Source organism: Phoca vitulina, unplaced genomic scaffold, assembly GCF_004348235.1.
Source record: "Phoca vitulina isolate PV1807 unplaced genomic scaffold, GSC_HSeal_1.0 scaffold47, whole genome shotgun sequence".
Lineage (NCBI taxonomy): Eukaryota > Metazoa > Chordata > Mammalia > Carnivora > Phocidae > Phoca > Phoca vitulina.
In genome coordinates this window covers 3,214,195-3,228,271 of record NW_022589750.1, presented here as the reverse complement: position 1 = coordinate 3,228,271, position 14,077 = coordinate 3,214,195, and the positions used below count along the sequence as shown (strand labels likewise).

The 14,077-nt window shown below is 46.4% G+C and overlaps 1 protein-coding gene across 10 annotated transcripts in view; it reads left to right on the top strand.

The window, feature by feature from the left end:
* The window catches only part of MYH10 (myosin heavy chain 10), a 121,782-nt gene that overhangs the window by 27,217 nt on the left and 80,488 nt on the right, over positions 1 to 14,077 (top strand). For all 10 annotated transcript variants that reach the window (XM_032432095.1, XM_032432094.1, XM_032432092.1 and 7 more), the window contains exon 4: positions 983 to 1,010. In XM_032432095.1, coding sequence (XP_032287986.1) covers positions 983 to 1,010 — 28 coding nt within the window. The remainder of the gene's footprint in view (positions 1 to 982; positions 1,011 to 14,077) is intronic.

Below are 14,077 nucleotides of genomic sequence, written 5' to 3'. Positions count from 1 at the left end.
ATAGAGTGCATGAACTCTTGATTTCTCTCTGATAAAGGCTGTTTACGCCTGAACCACTGTGGGACCCTTATCGGGTCCCCGATGGCAACCACTCGAGGGGAAGCACGCTCAGCACAGGGGTGACAAAAGACCTCGCTGGGCCAGGCCCTGTGAGCACAGTCCCCGTCTAAGCAGCGGCCCCTTGGTTAGTGGTGTTAACACAGGTGCCAGAGACAGGCGCCAGCCCTCGCCCCTCAGCAGCCACGGGACCCCCTCCAGGAACATTTCTCTCCTGTTAAATAGATACTCAGGCTCAGAAGTAATTGGAGGTCCTACATCCCACACTGCGGGTTCATCCGTGGGCTGGACGTGGGTTTGAATTTCACCTTTTCCTTTGAAAAACCAAGCTGAAGACTCAAATCATTTATCACTTTAAAATCATGTGAGATTTTTTTCCCCATGGCACGTTCTTTTGTTATTTTGGGGATGTATACGGCTTAAACTTCATGCAGATGTTTGTCTCTCTTCAACCTTCTCCACTTAGTGTGTGATTATTACTATTTTTTTCTCCTTTAAGGTCAAGTTAGTAACGATTCCTCTCCGTTTGTGGGTGTTCTGGAAGCCGTTCTGAAAGGCAGGGGTTTCCAAACCTGACCCTGCATCAGAATCACCTGGGGAGCTTACTTAGAGAGGGCGTTTCAGTCCCTACCCCCTGAAAATGATTCAGTGAGGGAGGAGCCCTGGGGACTCATCCTTATAGGACTTCTCAGGTGATGCTGATGTGTTGCAGGGCTTGAGCATCGAGGTTGATGAGGCATATAAAGCCTTCGAAGCCTGGGCCATTGTTTACCCCCCTGAGGGGTGGGGAAGCATTATGAGAGAGGAGTGGAGTTCCCAATGTGATGTGGGCCATGACTGCAACTTGATTATATGAAGTCTTTAAAAAAAAAAAAACAGGCAAATGGTCACTTTGTTTTTTTGTTTGTTTTGTTTTGTTTTATAGATCGTGAGGACCAGTCAATTCTTTGCACGTAAGTAAATATTGAACGTTCGGACTTGTTTTTGATTCTGTTGGAAACTAAAGCGATTGTTTTTGTGTGTGTTTGGGGGGAGGGGGAAAGTAGAGCAGTTATTTTAAGAATTTGATGTGAACCTTGCAGTGAATCATTTTAAGACTAAGATGATACAGGGTTGCTTAAATCAGGGGTCCCTGTTTGGCTGTCACACCGGGCGTCTCCCACATTTCGCAGCGTATCTCTGTGAAACTTATGTCTTTCGTTTTCGCACGCACCTGGTGGCCTCCTGGACATTTCAGCAGCGTGTCCACGTCACCCGGTGCAGGCGACCGACGGTCGCGTGCTGAGTGCTAGAGTGTCAGGAGTGAATGAAGCCGTATCCACGGCAAGACGCCATTAGATTGGCCTGGACAAGGATCGTTAGAAAGACCAGCCCAGCTGCGGTGTGGATGGAGACTGACCGAGTTTTGCTGTTAGTGGCGGAGTGTTTATCGTGAGCGAGTTTAAATGGGGGGGGAGGGGCTGGAAACTTCTCATCTGTGGCTTCTCTCTTCCATGATGTCGCTACTCCGGTATCTTACTCAAGAGGAGGGAGGAGAGGTAGAAATGGCGGGCTCCCGTCTGCTTGTCGTGTACCTTTTCTCCTAGCCTTGTTTAGCCCCGGGGTTGTACAAGTTAGCTTTTCCTGAGCAGTCAACCACCCTGGAAACTTCATGGCTTAAAATACTTCTCCCGGCAATTGGGTCGGGCTCAGCTGGGTGGTTCGGCGGACCTGGGCCCACTCCTGCACCTGCGGCCGGCTTGGGGGGGGGGTGCTGGCTGACTGCGGGCTGGGGGGCCTTGTCTTCACCTCTGTGTATCCTCGCGTTCTCCAGCGGGCTGTCCCGGGCTTTTGACACGGGGGCAACATTCCAGGAGCAGCAAGCGGGCGAGCTCCAGCGTGGGAGCCTTGTTCGAGTTCCTGCTTCTGTCCCGTTTGCTGTCTTCCCAATCCCAAGCGAGACACATGGCCAAGGCCGGGCTGGGTGTGGGACGCGCTGCCACAGGGAGCAGATAGAGCGAGGCGGGAGACGGTTGGGGTCATTGCTGTAGACAGCCCTCCGCCGGAGAGCGGTGGAGTGGAACCCGATCCAGTCCATCAAAAGGTGGAACCATTGCATCTCTGCAAATGGGGGACAGCGGAGCAAGAGAACGGAGAACATTGGCCCGAGAAGCTGTCACAGTGGGGTACGGGCAAAGGGGAGCGAATGGTTGGGAGGGAGTAGACGGGTCAGGACAGAGCGCTCGGGGTCTCGATGGAATAGAACAAATGATGTTGGGGATACTGGTGTCAGCAGGAAGAGTGGGCAGTGCGGCCACGGGAGTGAGTGGTGGAGAGGCAGGGGGGCTCACTGGAATTGAGGGCGCCGAGGGGCGGGGCCTGGGATGTGTCCCTCACATGCAGGGGGGGCTCGGCCACGCGCACGTGTACACACACACGAGTGCTGAAGGGCCAGCCTTCCGTAAAGCTAAATGACTTCACCTAGAGGAGTGTCCTTCATCCCAAGAAAATACCCTTCCCACTCTTTTGGAATAAAAAGTGCTTTCTTTTTTGAAACAAGAGTGGAGGTTTTTGTTCTTAATGATCTTCCTGGGTGAGATCCACCCAGAGGTCAGGACCACTGGAGAGGAGGGGTGGGGTGGGGCTTAAGGGTGAGTGAGCAGGATGCCAGCGACTTTGCGCCTGACTCAGGTCTGGGAGCGGGGGAGGGGAGAGAGGGGGTGTCCTCACCTGGGAGGGGCGTCTGCGGAGCCCTCAGTGAGGAGGTGGAGGGTGTGGGTGACTTTGCTCACTCTGGAATGGGGGTCCCGGAGCGTGCAGAGGAAACGGGGTGGGGGAGGGATAGCGGGGTTTGGGATCGGGAGAGGACAGCGTGGGAGCAGACCGTAAGAATGCAAAGTGACCCGAGGAGCTGATGTCTTGGGCACTGAACAGGGACAAGGATGGCAGGGCCGTGAGCCTGAAGGATTCCCAAGAGTCCGGGGGTGGGGTGGGGGGCTTGGGCCTCTGGAGGCGGCGGCCACGGCTGGTACTTATGGCTCCCGGTGCATTGCTGGCTCGGGTGGGCAGGCTCGCAACCAGATGAGTTTCTAGACCCTGATCCTTCGCACGCTCCCTGGCTGCTTCCTGAAGACTCCGTGTGCCGGGTGGACAAGGGAGGCCCCATGAAGCCTGCAGGCGTGGAGGACAGCAGGTGAGGAGTGGCATCAGGCGATTTTCAAGGATTTTGGTGTAAGTGGAGCATACGGTGTGAAGTAGGCAACAAATGTGAGCTTGAACTCAACATGCCGAGAAATTAACCTACATTCCCGCGCATCACCCAGTTTCCTGATTTCTGCTATCCGCTCCTGTGTTTCAGGACTCCAGGCCCAGCATTTCTCGGTGTCCTCGGACTCCTCCGTCTGCAGGCCCCTGTTTCTGGTCACACTGTTGGACATTTCTGTCTGTCTGGTCCTAGCCGGTCCCATAGCTCCGGCCTGGCCCGCTTTTGTGGATCCCGGCTGGCTTCGTGCCTTTAGCCTCCTCTTCCCTCCGGGGAGGAAATCTCAAATCGAATCCCACCTACATGACAGGTTCCAACCCACACTGATTTTCTCTCCCCGGGCCCTTTTTTACATCCACTGCCATTCTGGGTTCCGTATTTGGGTCACCCTCACCATATTTTACAACTAGACAGAAAGGTGGGAACTATGACTTACCTTGATTGCTCCTTAATAACCCCGGAGACCCTGGCACCCTGTTCTGAACATAGAACGTACTTCGGAAACTGATAAAATGTCAAACGAAAGAACAAATCTGTTAATGAAGGAGGAACCAAGATAATAGGCTAAAGTATAGATTACTGGTGATACTATATGTTTTCAAGGGAAAACCTTTCTGATACCATTTTTAAAAGACATTTTAGTTTGAAACTTAAAACCTACACGGAAGTAGAATGGTATGTGGTCCCCATATGCCCATCACCCAGCTTCCATGATTTTACATTTTTTATCACATTTTCTTCATTTCTTCCCCTTTTTGAAACTTTTGCTGATGCGTTTCCCCCAGGTTTTTATTTTTAAAAAATTCAAACCTACTTTGACAGAATGATAATTTAAATGGCTATGTACCCTTCACTTTGTCAGTTTTCTCTCTATGCACACCAGCACTTTTTTTTTAACCATTTGCAAATTGATTGCAGACCTCCTGACACCCTGAGATTCTTCAGCAGGTGTCTCCCAAGGACGAGGACGTTCCCACATAACCGCAGACTGTCATCACACTTAGAAGGTCAATATTGGTTCCATAATATCTAACGTAGGATCCAATTTCCAGTAATAGTGCTCAACATATTTTTTATAACTTTTAAAATCCACGACCCTTGCCTTAGGTCTCTTCATTTCAATTCTGTATTCTAGAATAGTCCTCTCACTTTTTGCTTTCTTTTGTTTTTTATTTCACTGGCTTGTGTTTTTCAAAAAAGTCCGTTATATTTAGAATCTGATCTGCAAGTGTCTTAGAGATTATCCATTGCAGTGCAGTGTTGGCACAGACTGCCCAGAGCCTACTGCTCCACGCGGTGCTCACACTGTGGGCCCCAGCCATAAGCTTAGGGGGTCCCAGGCCACCCGCACCTCTGACCATCCCGCTACAGATTTGGGGGTTGCTACCCCCTTGAGTTTGATAGTTCAGTAGGATGACAAATCAGAGCCAGCCAGACGAGAGACAGGGTGAGGCCTGGGAGGGTCCCAAATGTAAACCTTCCCTATCTTCTGGACACTTCCCCTCCCCAGCACACCGCTGTTTATCAGCAACGAGGAAGCTCACCCGAGCTGCGGAGTCTAGAGTTTTTAAGGGGCTTTGTTAAGCAGGTATGATTGACCATGTATTTGATTTCAGTCTCCAGGCCCTCTCCTCTCCCAGGATATTGGGGTGATTTCCATGGCTCAATGCCCAAACCTCTGATCACTCGACTGGTCTTCCAGGATGGCCAGCGCCCATCCTGGAACTCTCTAGGGGCCCGCTGTGAGTCCCCTCGTAAGCAAAAGCTCAGGGCCCACCATGAATGACAGAGACTTGCCAAGGACTTAGAGGTTCCCTCCCAGGAACCAGGGACAAAGACCAGCCACATTCTTCATTATACACCATCAGTTAACAGTCACACAGGAATTTAGGCATTGGAACTCTCCTTGAAATGAGTAGAATAAAGGAGCTACATTCTGCTCATGAGCTAGGGCGGAAGAGCATGTGTGTGTGGCCTGTCTGCAGAGTCTGGTGACCATAACCCCACATACAGTAGGACTCGGACCTCTCCTCCTTGAGTGGGTGGTTGTGGTTTGGGAGCTTGGCTGACTTTATTGTTTTATTTAAGAGAATGTGAGAGTGCGTGTGCAAGCAGCGAGTGGGGGGAGGGGCAGATGGAGAGGGAAAGAGAATCTCCAGCAGACTCCACACTGAGTGTGGAGCCCAATGAGGGGCTCGAATTCACGACCCTGAGATCATGACCTGAGCTGAAATCAAGAGTCAGACACTCAGCCAACTGAGCCAGCCAGGCGCTCCCGGGTGACCACCTTTGCTGAGACTTTTTGTCTGGAAGCAGGAAACACTCAGGGAAAGAATGACTTCTGTTGATAGAAAAGTTAGTGAACACTAATTCACTTTTGTTACCAGAAGTGACCTCTGCAGGCAGCTGTAATTAGACAGGGTCATTTTTAGACTCCTTTGTCCTCAATTAATAGGTTTGGATTTCTGAGGTGAGTCTCCTAGCGTCTGGTTCTCTCTTCTTGAGCACAAAGTAGCAGTCGGCAAGAACTTTTTCTTTCTTCCCTTTAACTTGTCCAAGCATCTTATTGTGAATATTTTCAAATCTAAAGCAGAGTTGAAAGAATTTTGAGCCAAGACCCATATATCCCTCAACCTAGATTCTTCCATTAATATTTCACTGTATTTGCTATATGATATATTGATCTGTTCATCTTCTATCCATCCATCGATCCATTTTATTGTTTGTGTTGGGAGGAATATTTTTCCTTTTCCACCCTCTGTCTTGCACCTGGGGCTTCACAAATTAACTAGCCATAGATTAATAGGAGAAAAGACTATGTTTACCTACACACGCACATGGGAGTACTCAGTGCTGAGCATTTGCTGAATAACCAGAAATAAAAGGCTTATATGCTAAAGTTGATCAAAAAAGGAGGATTAGGGCTTCAGGGAGAAAGTGTGGAGGGTTCTGTTGGGCTTTAGCATGCTGACAGACCGCTGACTTTGTACTTCCTGGGTCTGTCTTTTCCCAGTCAGGACACTCCTTGGGATGAATGGCAACTAGATTTTCAGGAGGCTCTGCTTAAGGTTAGGTAATGTTTCCTTCTGTGGCCGCTGATAGATATTTTCAGTTTAAAGTAATTTTTATACCGCTTTGATGAGCTACCAATCCCTTCATTTGATTTATTTCAAGTTCAGTTACAGACATCAGTATACTTCCGCTTAAACACCTCAGTGTACATAATATTAGCTGAAGTCCAATATTTACGTCTTTATCTTTGGAGCTAAAATTTGTGTATAATGAAATGCGCAAGTCTTAAATGTCCGTTTGCAGAGCTACTTGTGTAACCTGAACCTCTGTCGAGATAGAGAGCATTACTGTCGCCCTGGAAGAAAGTTCCCCAGCACATCCGTACCCTCACCTCTTTTAGCCTCGGCACATTTTTTTAATTCTTGGATGCCCCTGGTTATGATATTTAATAACACTTTTCTGGTTCATATCTATTATAAGCTACATTGTGACTTGAGAAATATGAAAATGTGAAACAGTGTATCTTAGATTTGAGAGACTAGGATCCGTTCTGGTGTGCCTTTGAGTACCCACCAAATAAAGAAGTCCAAGAATATATAACCGGGATCTTTTAAAACAGCACACAGCCAAGCTACTTAAGTTTCCTGTGAGATTAAGTATTTAGTCAATTTACATAGTAGTTATTTTCTATTAATAGTATCTTTGTGATACGATTACATAGTATCGCAAAGAAAAATACAGTGGGAAGCAACATTTTTTTAAAAAGATTTATTATTTTAGAGAGTGTGCAAGCAGCGGGGGAGGGGCAGAGGGAGAGAATCCTAAAGCAGACTCTGTGCCGAGCGCAGAGCCCGATGTGGGGCTCGATCCCATGACCCTGAGATTATGACCTGAGCTGAAACCAAGAGCTGGACATTACACCGAGTGAGCCACCCACGCGCCCTTGAAGCAATGTTGTTGTTGTTGTTGTTTTTAAGATACTTAGGTAGTTTGATAGCTTCTCTCTAAGCTTTACTATTTTAATCACTTACTGTCTACTTTTCCTCCAAAAGGATGAGCATCTTCATTTCCCCTGTGGCCTCCTCTGCCTACTACTCCCCAGCCAGCTTTCCCTTTGCAGACCCAGGCCAAGCAGCGTGGGCCCCCACTTACGGGTCCAGCCCCCTGCATGGTCCTTGTTCTCGTGTCTTGCCCAAGTCTCTGGTGAAGACACTCAGGGTTTCCTTTATCATGCGAAAGCCGTGTTCTCCACGCTTGATCCCATGTCATTGGCAATGAAAGCCTATTAAGAGCGTATCCTTATGTTGACTTTCCTCTCATTAGAATTAAAATTCACAGAGTAGTCCACCTCGGTAAGGAAATGATTCTGTTCTCTAAGCTCCTTTTTTTAAAGATAATCTATTTTCATTTATGACCGTCTAACTACTGGTTAACTCAAGTTTTTCTCCTTTTAAGTATATTTAATCATGTAACACTTGTAAAACAGTGGTTGCTTCACATCAGCCTTCTATCGGGACATGATGAGATTTCTTTCTTAAGGAATTTTATCCTATTCAGATACAGTAAGTGGCGCTGACCAAGCCAGCCTGGATTTAGAACCGTTAGTTCTTGCTCTGAGAAACCTGCATTGAAAGCTTTAAAATACCAAATCAGTAGAATTGATTAACTAGCTAAAACCCCAGCAACACAGTCAACTGATTTTTGACAGAGGATCAAAGGTAACATCTTGGAGCAAAGATAAGCCCTTTAACAAATGGTGCTGGGACAGTGGGACATCATATGTTAAAAGGAGGGGGCATCTAGGTGCGGGCCTTACACCCTTCACAGAACTGAACTAAAAAATGGATCACAGAGCTAAATGTAAAACCCAAACTATAAAGCTCCTATAAGATACTGTAGGAGGGGCACCTGGGTGGTTCAGTCAGTTAAGCGTCCAATGCTTGATTTCAGGGTCATGAGTCCAAGCCCCATGTTGGGCTCCACACAAGGCATGGAGCCTATTAAAAGATAACCGAGGAGGAAATGTGGATGATCTTGGGTGTGGTGATGCTTTTTTGGATGCAGCAGTAACCGTGTGATCCATGAAAGAAATAGTAAGCTGGACTTCAGTAATATTAAAAACTTCTCTGCAAAAGACCCTGTCAAGATTATGAAAACATAAGCTACTGACTAGGAGAAAATATTTTCAAAAGACACATAAAGAGGATTGTTATCCAAAACATACCAAAAAAAAAAAAATCCTCTTAAAACTTAATAAGAAAACAAACAACCTCGTTAAAAAATGGGCCAGAGACCTTAGCAGACCCGTCACTGAAGAACATAACACAGATGGCCAAAGAGCCTATGGAAAGGTGTTCCGTGTCATGTATCCTCTTCTACACACCTACTAGAGTACCAGCATCTGGAGCCTTGACAACCCCAAATGCTGATGGGGATGTGGAGGAACAGGAACGCTTGCTTGTTCATTGCTGATGGGAATGCAAAATGGTACAGCCACTCTGGAAGACCATTTGCCGGTTTCTTAACTGAGCATACTCTTTTTTTTTTTTTTTTTGAGAGAGAGAGTGTTTGGGGGTCAGTGTGGAGGGAGAAAGAGAATGTTAAGCAGGCTCCGCTCCCAGCATGAAGCCCGACGTGGGGTTCGATCTCATGACCTGAGCGAAATCAAGAGTCAGACACTTTACCGACTGAGCCACGCATGTGCCCCAAGACTAAGCATATTCTTACCATGACCCACCAATCACACTCCTTAGTATTTACCCATCGGGGTTAAGCTTATACCAACACAAAAACCTGCTTTTTACATAATTACCCAAACTAGGAGGCAACCAGCATGTTCAGGTGAATGAATACAGACAACGGAGTCTTATTCAGCTGTGAAAACAAATGAGCTCTCAAGCGATAAAAAGACCTGGAGGAACCCTAAATGCATACTAGTACGTGAAAGAAGCCAATCTGAGAAGGCTCCATCCTGTCTGATTCCAACCATAGAGACAGTGAGTGCAGGGGGCATAGGAAGGAGGGAAGATGAACAGGCAGAGTGCAGAGGATTTTTAGGGCAGTGAAAATATCCCATTTGATATTATAATCATAGATACGAGTCGTTACATATTTGTCTAAACCTATAGAATGTACGACACCCGGAGTGAACCCTAATGAAACTATGGACTTTGGGCGATCATGATGCTGTAGGGTCATCCTTAGTAAAAAAATGTCCCATTTTAGTGATGTTGATAATGGAGGAGATTGTGCATGTGCGGGCACATAGGGTAGATGGGAAGCCTGTATGTTCCTCTCAATCTTTAAAATGGCTTTATTTATATATATATATATATATATATTTTTTTTTTTTTTTTTAAGGTTTTATTTCTTTATTTGACAGAGAAACAGCGAGAGAGGGAACACAAGCAGGGGGAGTGGGAGAGGGAGAAGCAGGCTTCCCGCCAAGCAGGGAGCCTGATGTGGGGCCCGATCCCAGGACCCCGGGATCACAACCTGAGCCGAAGGCAGACGCTTAACGACTGAGCCACCCAGGTGCCCCTCAATCTTTAAAACTGCTTTAAAAAAATATTTAAAGCACACATCTAAGGCAGTAATGTGGTGTAGTCGAAAAGTCATCATGCTGTCCTATAGATGTCTGGTGTTCTTTCTTTCCATCCCGAACTAGCTCTGTGACCCCAGGCCAGACCGTCAGCTTCTCTAGACCACAGTTTGCTTTTCGGATGATCCTTTGCTTTAGAAGTGCTCAAGTCTTAAAACTGGGGGAATTTTTTAGATTATTGTAGGTGCATCTCAAAGATAGTTAAATTACAGGGGAGAAAGAAGTATGCAAATCAGCTTGTGAACAGAAGTTTAAAATGTTCTCGGCAAATATGCCAGCAAGTGTTGCAAGTGTTCCCTCCATGAATCTTTGCAGTAGCCCTCTTAGCTCCAATTACAGGTCCCGGTATCCAAGGATGACCCTGGTGTTAGTGGGATGGAGGACCGAACCCACACCTGTCTTGACCGCAAAACCTCTGCTGTTGCTAGTAAGCTGCTTTCTAAGAGAACAGAGTTTTGAAACTGTAGGAAATCATCAGCTAATATCGTGTGTAGGGTATGTGCGGTTGGTTTTCAGATGGAGGTCATCTGAAGCGAGACCTTCAGGCAGAGGGTGTTTTTGAAACTAGAGTGAAGTTGATGTATCCAGAGAAGAAAAACAGAAGCATTTAAGATCTGGGTGAGGAGTTTCTCGCTGGGGAAATGTACCCGTGGTCCAGAAGGGACTCCGAGATCGATCCTAGGATTGATCACCTATTAACGATCTGCTTCCCCCCTCTTAGCGCCATTGGTTTTTACGTTTCGTTTTGGATTGCGCACCTCTTTGAGAAGCCACTGAGGGCCATAGACACCTCTAGAAAACCGTAATACCTCCAGGCTAGAAACCCCTGATATTCTGTGTCCCGATGTTCTGCAGGAGCTGCTCCTTCCTGTGCCTTCTCGTTGAGCTCACGCTTCCATCGCGTGGACCAGCATGGACCCCAGCAGCTTCTCCAGTGTAGAGCAACTTCGTCAGTGGATCTGGTTTTGTTGGTGGAAACGAGATCAGAGCCTTTTATTGTCCTGGCTCTGAGGTCCTGTTCTGTTGCTCTCCTCTCTGAGGATTCTCCTAACTCATTTTCTCAGGGAGATCTCTGTTGAGCTTTCCGTTTGGCTCCCTCGAGTCTTTACTTCTGTCCTAGCTGCTTTTATTTCTCTGCCTCTGTCTGGGACGGATGTGCCATTTCCTTTTTTAAAAATTGTTTCCAAGAACTCTAATTCTATGCCTTTGATCCTGCCGCCTCTTTCATATACACATTGGGGATTATCTGTGTTTTTTTTTTTGTTTTTTTTTTTTTTTTACTTCTGTTAATACCTTCATCCTCATCATACCTACTTACTAGCCCTATTGTCATTTACCGAGAGCCTTTTGGCCGAGGGCAGTGCTAGGCATCTTATGTGTGTGCTCCTGGGCCTCTGAATTCCTTAGTCTCTCATTGAAGAGAGTATAAACTGAAGCCCAGAGAGCTGAGTCACTCGCCCAAAGCCCCAGAGCTAGAAAGTAGTGGACAGGATTTCAATCTAGGCAGGTCATCTTGACACCATAACCCACATTCTTAACAATTGACGCAAGCGCTATAGATGCGTAAAGTAATTCGGGGCTCAGTAACCCAAATTACCTACCCCCTGAGCGGTGGGGGAGCAGTTGAGTGGACAGTAATGGGTGATGTTCACTGGACGCTGGTGATGTGCCTCAGGTGGCCCGTGTTCTTTCTTTACCACAGTCTTCTGCGTTAGCAGCTACTGTCCACGTTTTAAGACGGGGAATATGCAGTTCCCCATCTCCCCTCTCGGGAGCCCGCTAGTAATACCTGTCTTTGAAGCAGTGTCTTCTGTGTCCAAGTCCCCTTAGACCTGAAATACACAGAAATGTAGCCGAGATTATAAGCATTGTTGAAGCAGCACCCGGGGAGTGTGACAGGGAGGCAGAAAGACGCATGAAAGACGCACTGAAGTGTGTTAGTGGAAAAATCGCAGAGGCACAACTAAGCAGAAAGGGAACAATCAGAACTGTTTTCGAGACAAGTCATCATCAGTCTAAATGAGAGGCTCATTTCTCCGCATAACAGAAAAATTATTTGTTTGAAGCCAAACGCCAACATCGTGATTAGCCTTGAAACACTAAGTATTTTGAATAAAGTTAACAAAATGGAGAAAAACCACCATCCTAGCTCTTGAGAAATTACGCTGGAATAAAATCCGGATTCTCTCCCGGGGACTCGGGGAGCTTCCTGCTGCCACTAGGAGCTCCTGCAGCTCTCTCCCTCGCTGGTGGTTTGCCTTGAATCCCACATTTGCACCTGCGCCCTGGTCCCTGGCAAAGACCTTTGCGTTCAGCTCTCCATCCGCCTGATCGTGGTGCCCCCGATTTCACTAGCCCACTCTCCCTTTTCCAGGGGCTCTCCCCAAACCATTGTGTCTCCAGGGAGGTGTCCTCTGCTCCTCTCTTCCTCCCCCCCCACCTCCTTGCCTTAAAGGCCTTCCTCACATCCTGCACTCTCTTGTTTGTTTTTTTGTGGCTTATCTTCTCTCTTTTCTCCTGAACTTGAGCAAGGATGGAGACAAAGGTTCACCCTCTGGCTCTTGTACTCAGGAGAATGACCAACACTCTGTGGTTGATTTTTAAGTATTTGTTGAGTGAATGCAATAACTACCTTATCCCAGCAGCAGTGGGGGCCAGGTAGAAAATATGAGGACGTTTATAGCAGAAATAAAATAGCAGGAATAAAAAATATAAAAAAGAGCCTAGGAATAAACTTAATAAAACATGTGTAGGACCTGTATTCATTTATTCAGCCCCTACTGTGCTAGGCACTAGGATTTCAAAGACAAACACAGTCCTCGCTTGTTGTGAACGTAGAAAACACAAAATTTACCCGAGAGATAGAGATGAAGACCTCATCTCTCCTTAAAAAAAAAAAAAATGCATATTAATATTACTTCAGAATGCCACCTCTTGTTTTTTTATTTGTGGGGCAAGAGATGGGGGAGGCATAGCAGAACAAAATTATTTGAAGTTTATCTGAAAAAATACACTTCAGAGACTGCTTGTTTTTTTGGTTTGTTTGTTTAAAGAACAATGCTGGGTGCTTTGGTTCTTTTTTGTTGTTGTTTGTTTTAGATTTTATTTATTTATTTATTTGACAGAAAGAGATAGCGAGAGCAGGTACACAAGCAAGGGGAGTGGGAGAGGGAGAAACAGACTTCCCGCGGAGCAGGGAGCTCGATGTGGGGCTCGATCCCAGGACCCCGGGATCATGACCTGAGCTGAAGGCAGACGCTTAACGACTGAGCCACCCAGGCGCCCCTCTGGTTAGTTATAGTTCAAAACTATTGCAATATGGTTCTGGCCTTAGAAGAAGCTGTATGTATAAGAAGTAAATATAAGATAATATTTCAGATCACAGGATAATGAGCGTCCTTGTCAACCACTGAATACTAGGATGTGGGCTGAATCATTTGGGGACAAAATTAGATTATATTTTTATGCCAAACTATAATTTTTTGATGGATTAAAGATTTCATTGTAAGAAATGAAACCATCAAAGTTCTGGAAGAAAATACAGATGGATTTAATAATAATAGATGTTATAAAAATGAGAACACAGTTGGATATAATCTTGGTGCAGGAAAGGCCTTTTTAAGCACAAACAGTAGGCAGAAAACCCTTAAAAGAGGGTGCCTGGGTGGCTCAGTTGGTTAAGCGACTGCCTTCGGCTCAGGTCATGATCCTGGAGTCCCGGGATCGAGTCCCGCATTGGGCTCCCTGCTCGGCAGGGAGTCTGCTTCTCCCTCTGATCCTCCCCACTCATGCTCTCTGTCTCCCATTCTCTCTCTCAGATAAATAAATAAAATCTTTAAAAAAAAAAAAAAGAAAACCCTTAAAAGAAAATTTGGTCTATTTGAGTACCTACGATTCAAAATTTCTAGATGGTAAAACACACAAGGGGACTATTTTTCATATAACAATGGATGGTGGTTAAGGAGCTTCATATATAAAATATGCTTATAAACCAGTAAGTGGGTTGTTCCTAGAATGATCAAGTCTTGTAGCTAGAAAGGCTCTAATACAATTCCTACTTCATACAAATGGTGGCATGAGGGCCCGGAGAAGATAGTTTCCTTTCTCAAAGCCATACGACTAGTTGGTCAGTTGGCTTCCTTTGCCCAAACCCTCTGCAGTTGACA